Source organism: Nicotiana tabacum, chromosome 8 (assembly GCF_000715075.1).
Source record: "Nicotiana tabacum cultivar K326 chromosome 8, ASM71507v2, whole genome shotgun sequence".
In the NCBI taxonomy this organism is placed as follows: domain Eukaryota; kingdom Viridiplantae; phylum Streptophyta; class Magnoliopsida; order Solanales; family Solanaceae; genus Nicotiana; species Nicotiana tabacum.
The window spans coordinates 64,305,146-64,310,717 of record NC_134087.1 but is presented as its reverse complement, the minus strand read 5'-3'; the positions used below and the strand labels follow the sequence as shown (position 1 = coordinate 64,310,717).

Here is a 5,572-nt window from a genome sequence, read left to right as displayed (position 1 = left end):
TTGGCCAATTTTTTGACCGACCAAAGTTGATCGATTTTTCTTGATCGGTTTTTGCCGAATTTCTAGCAGTGTTTAAAATTATTTTTATGAAAGGGGCAGAGAATAATATATAATCTTTATCCCGTGCTAATGATCTTGATAGTTAGTTGAATGACATGAAATTTTTAGTATCATATACGTATTAGAATATATTATTTCTTAAAATTTCGTTTGGAGTAATAAATTGATAGACCTAATCCTTCAGTGAAGAACTTTTTTGTGGACTAAAGTAAAATTTTATTTTGTGTCTCATACAATTGATACTAGTTGTATGAGGTAATTTTTTTGTCTTACAGTTTTGTGGATTCAGATTTTTGTGGACCCAGAAGTGTAAGATTGGAGTCCACAAATTTGTGAGACAAAAATGAGCCTCATACAACTAGTGTAAGTTGTATGAGACACAAAATAAAACTTCTAAAGGAAAATTTTATTTTGTCTCTCATACAACTGACACTAGTTGTATGAGTCAAGTTTTATGTTTCACAGTTTTGTGGACCCAAATTTCTATGGACCCAGAAGTGTAAGATTGGGGTCCACAAATTTGTGAGACAAAAATGAGTCTCATACAATTAGCATAAATTGTATTAGACACAAAATAAAATTTCTCGTGGACTAAACCAGAAACCCCCGCGTAAGCTGAGGAGGTGACGTCATTAATAATCTCAGCATTAGTTTCTCCACCGAGCCATGTAACATATGGAACACCGAACACTCTCTTTACGCTCATTTGGACTTAGAGCTTGAAATTCAAATTTCCCACACGCTTCGAGCCTTTGAACCATATTTTGACATTTGACAGAGGTCAAACCATAGCCTCCATATATATACACACAATTTTTAGCCATTTTCCCTCCAATGGTCTCCTCGACTAAAATCTCATTCTTGATCACCCGGGACGTCCAATATACAAAACATTATACCCTTTTAACTAAGCATCTATGGAGGGTCAGGGACAGAGCCAGAGCCAGAATCAGAATCAGAGAAACGAACCAATTAAGTACAAAGGAGTGCGGTTGAGGAAGTGGGGAAAATGGGTTTCTGAAGTGAGGTTGCCCAACAGCCGGGAGAGAATATGGTTGGGCTCATATGATACGGCGGAGAAGGCCGCTAGAGCTTTTGATGCAGCCCAGTTTTGTCTACGTGGCCCTAATGCCAAATTTAATTTTCCCGAGAATCCGCCTGATATTTCCGGCGGACAGAGGCTTTCGCCGGCGGAGATACAGGTTGTTGCGGCGCAGTTTGCGAATGAATACGTGTATCCACAGACTACAACACAGGAAACACCACCATCACATGTCCAAAATACGCACGTGTTGAAAATGGAGAATGAGGAGACGTCGCAATCGTCAACTTGTGATCATGATTTAATAGGCCACATGGGCAACACTACTACAGTGGATTGGTCCTTTTTAGACATGTTGGAGAATTATCCTAATAATGCTGCTGCTGCTGCGGCTGCTCCACCACCACATATTTCTTCTCTTCCTCCTGCAGCCGCACCTCCTTCACCAGCTATTGGGACTAATAATTTTGATTTTGGATATTACCCTGGACTGGATACTTTGTCAAGTAACCTTTACTCACCACTACATTTTCCAACAAGAACAACAAATAGTAATGGAGATGAACATGGGTATGAGGACAGTGGCAATGGAGATGAACATTTTTCTCAGCATTCCTACCTCTGGAATTTTTAACCAAAAATAAGTCCTACTAATACTATACTATTACTTGGTTTAACCAGCAGCTAGGTCAATATTAGTTGCTGATTTTGACCCAATGGGATAATATGGGTTATTAGGGTAATTAATGTACGTAATGATCTTTCCGGTTTTCTTATACCACCTTTTTGCCGGAAAGTATATATGTTTCTTTGCCTTTGCTAGAAATGAGCAGAGTGCAGACATCACTATCTTAGTTAAAGAAATAAGTATCTTTTTAGCGAGCTAGCTAGCTAGGGATAATTTTACATATAAAGGAAAAAAATTCTTCATGTGGTATTAATCACCATGTCATTTTAAGCAAGTTTCAAATATTCGCAGGTGTCAACTGATAACTCATTGGTGGCCAAAGCATAACTAAATGGAGCACTTATGTTGTCTCTTTGGCTAAAGTATTTTCTCTTTCTATATATATATATATATATATATATATATATATATATATATATATATATATATATATATATATATATATGTGTGTGTGTGTGTGTGTGTGTGTGTGTGGTGTTTGTAGACTATGGATTTACTTCTATTTCTATAGACTTGAAATATAATTTATTCTCTCTTCATTCGTTTCGTGGTATTTATTGGTACATATCAAATATGACGCTTTTCAAGTCGTTACATGTTTGTATGTATATATGTATCGTCGCACTTCCAGAGAAAAGAAAAGATCTAGTTACAAAGAGAACTTGGTTGCTCATAAATCATAATGGCTAGGTCAAGTTACTCATTACATAGAGCTAGCATAACTGCGTAAGTTACTTCATAAAAGTTCTCGTAATAAATTAACTATATTTATCAATGTGAAAAGTTACAGATTTTATTTATAATTAAGTGTACAAATTTAAATGATGAACAGTCAATGGCCTTTTACTTCAAGCATAATATCTAGTACTCCGATAACTTTACCATTCGAGAGTTACATGAAGGCTTCTTTATTCCTGCACTCTAATTATTTATTATTACTTCCTCCGCTCCACTTTAATTAATTTTTTGACTTTTTGTGGTTCACAATATCTGATTGTTTCAGATATCAAGAAGAAATTAATTTTTTTTCTTTAAAGTTGTCCTTGGAGTAAAGAGCCTAGGAGTATTTTGTTATATTTCCAAAGAATACCTTAAAGTTAATATGGTCAATTTTTATGGTTAATTAATACTAATAGATGAATTGTTTAATATGTGTGAAAAGAACCAGAAAAAGTTAATTAAAGTGAAGCGGATGGAGTATATATTAACTTCAAATCATAAAAACTATTAAATTTCAAAATAAATCCATCGAGCTGCAGAGAGTTATTGGTCCTAGCTAGGATCATAGGTGTATGTTTATTTCTCTCACAAGAATATGGCTACGCCCAGCTGTCCAGCATAATCTTTTGTCAGCCTAGATTGTTTTTTGTTACTAGAAAATATTTCGTGTTGATTATCAGAAAATAAAATTTGCCTTTAATTCGAGGTACCTGTTGGAAAGAGTCAATAAGAATAGTGGTCAACATATTCATTATAAAATTAGTGGAACATGTATTATTAACTGGGCTGAAACTATCAAAAGGGCAGAATCAATCCCTAACACTAACACTAATTTCCTAGATTAAAGAACTCCAACCAAATAGACACATGTTTAAAACCATACATATATAATAGGCAAAAAGGAACTTTGGAATATGGCAGAATTGACCACTCAAAATTCTTTTCCGCGCCAGGGGTGCGGTGTACGAAAGTACAAACGTTGACTTTCAACAGCATTTGAAGGACCTAAATGAAACAGCACTGTATTTAGACCCTGTTGTCGAAAAATAAAAGAATTTAGAGAACGTGTATGTATACTACTTTTCCGTCTCATTTGATGTAAAAGTGTTTGATTTGCCAAAAAATATAAGATTAGAATAAAAAAATTAAAAATTATAATCTTAGATATGTCATGATATTTTTGTAACCACCAAATTAACAAAATAAAAAATTTAAGATTAAATTATTTTTAAAATTATAAAAATATATCATTCTTTTGTACATATATTTACAATTAGGAAATACCATGTGTTACTCGTAAAATGGTACAGTTGAATTTATAATGTGATTTATAGACACGTGAATTAATTTGATCCAGAAATATAAAATAAATAAGAACAGAAATAAGATTATAAAAATAACTTAAAGGAAATACGAGTCTGGCTATGAATTTAGTTACTCCGGTAGCAGTAACAAGAACAATATTATGAATAAAATAAAGAGAGCAATTTGATAGGATGGGAGCTGATTCTAGCTTTTCCATGCAAAATATTTCATGTCCACCAATGGATACAAATTCTCCTATTTATAGCTCTATCCAGGGAAACAAGATCCCCAAATCAAGCCCTTCTTGAATGAGAATAAAACCTCTATTGATAGCTGCATAATCGTTGGTCATTAATACAGAGATTCCTTGTAACGGCTGCTCAATGAATGTTGTCTTACCCAACTGATGCTTTCCTTTCAAATCTTCATTGTCGATTCCCCTGCCTTCAGAATTTATATAGTACCGAAGAGATGTTTGTATCTGACGTTAACTATTTGATGACTCATATATTACCGGTCTCCAGTTCCACGTATCGCCTCATCATTCTTCCATCTTTCGCTAACCAATTTTACCTTATACACCATGCAGGTTAATTACTTCTAACTTAGGCTTTTGTCTTAATTCTTTCTCCAAAAAAACACAAATCATTATTCTCTTTATCGGATACTATCTTCCATAAATGTGAACATGGCGCTGGACGGCTGCACTTGGAAAATTGGCACCCTGGTCGGTGACGAACCTAGAGTGATCAACTCACAACATAGAGTTGTAGATATATTTGTATAGCTCCAGTACGGATTGTTAGATATCTCATACTATTGGAATATTGACGACAATGGGAAAATAGTTTTTGTCAAGGCTGAACGTTTGTTTGACGAAAAAAAAATTCAACTACATATTTTTCACATAAAAGAAGAAGAAGAAGAAGAAAATAACTTTCCGCATTTTTTGGGTGAAAGTCATTTTGCTTCACATCCTTATCAACTCTTAATTAACTTCATTGAAATGACTGATTTGCTAATGTCACACACCTCCTTTTTACCTAACCGAAAAGGATATAAGGGAGTTTTTTCCAATTTAAGTGACAATCGAAACGAGATTATTTATTTAAAAATCAAAGTCGTCACTTGGGATAATTTATGGTGTCCCAAGTCATCGATTTAAAATCTCGAATCGAGAAAGTTTGACTCTTATTTATGGTTTGCGAATACAGAAATCCGGGTAAGGAATTATGTTAACCCGGGAGAAGGTGTTAGACATTCCCGAGTTCCGTGGTTCTAGCACGGTCGCTTTGATCATACTTGGCTTAATCAAATTGTTTCATTCCTCAATTTTAGAACCTATGTGCATTTGCCTTTTAATTAAGAAATTATCTTGAAAACAGGTCATGCGTACGTATACCCGTTTGTTTGGCGCGTCAAAAATCATGTCACGCGAACGTGTCCACAATTAATAACGCTTTATTATTATTATTAAGAAAGTTTGGCCGAAGTTGCGCGAACGCATACTCCGATTTTGTTTTTTAGAAATCGTAATTATGTCACGCGAACATGTCCACAATCACGATAGTATATTAAACGTGTCTAAAGCGAACTACGAACATTTGCCATTTTTATACCTAGGGTATGGAATTTATAAGAGGGCCATATATGATTAAATGGTGGATGGCACACCTCGGACTATATGAACTAAATTTAATTAGTGGCCTAGTAAAACAAATTTATTATTAAGAAAGTTTGTTCAAAGCTGCGCAAAC

General features: G+C 34.4%; 1 protein-coding gene across 1 annotated transcript; it reads left to right on the top strand.

Annotated features, from left to right (window-relative positions):
- Positions 1-877: 877 nt before the first annotated feature.
- On the top strand, positions 878-2,141 carry LOC107791925 (uncharacterized). The gene has a single exon (XM_016614081.2). The coding sequence runs from the start codon at positions 978-980 to the stop codon at positions 1,734-1,736; it is 759 nt and encodes a 252-aa protein (XP_016469567.1). The 5' UTR covers positions 878-977; the 3' UTR covers positions 1,737-2,141.
- Positions 2,142-5,572: the final 3,431 nt, after the last annotated feature.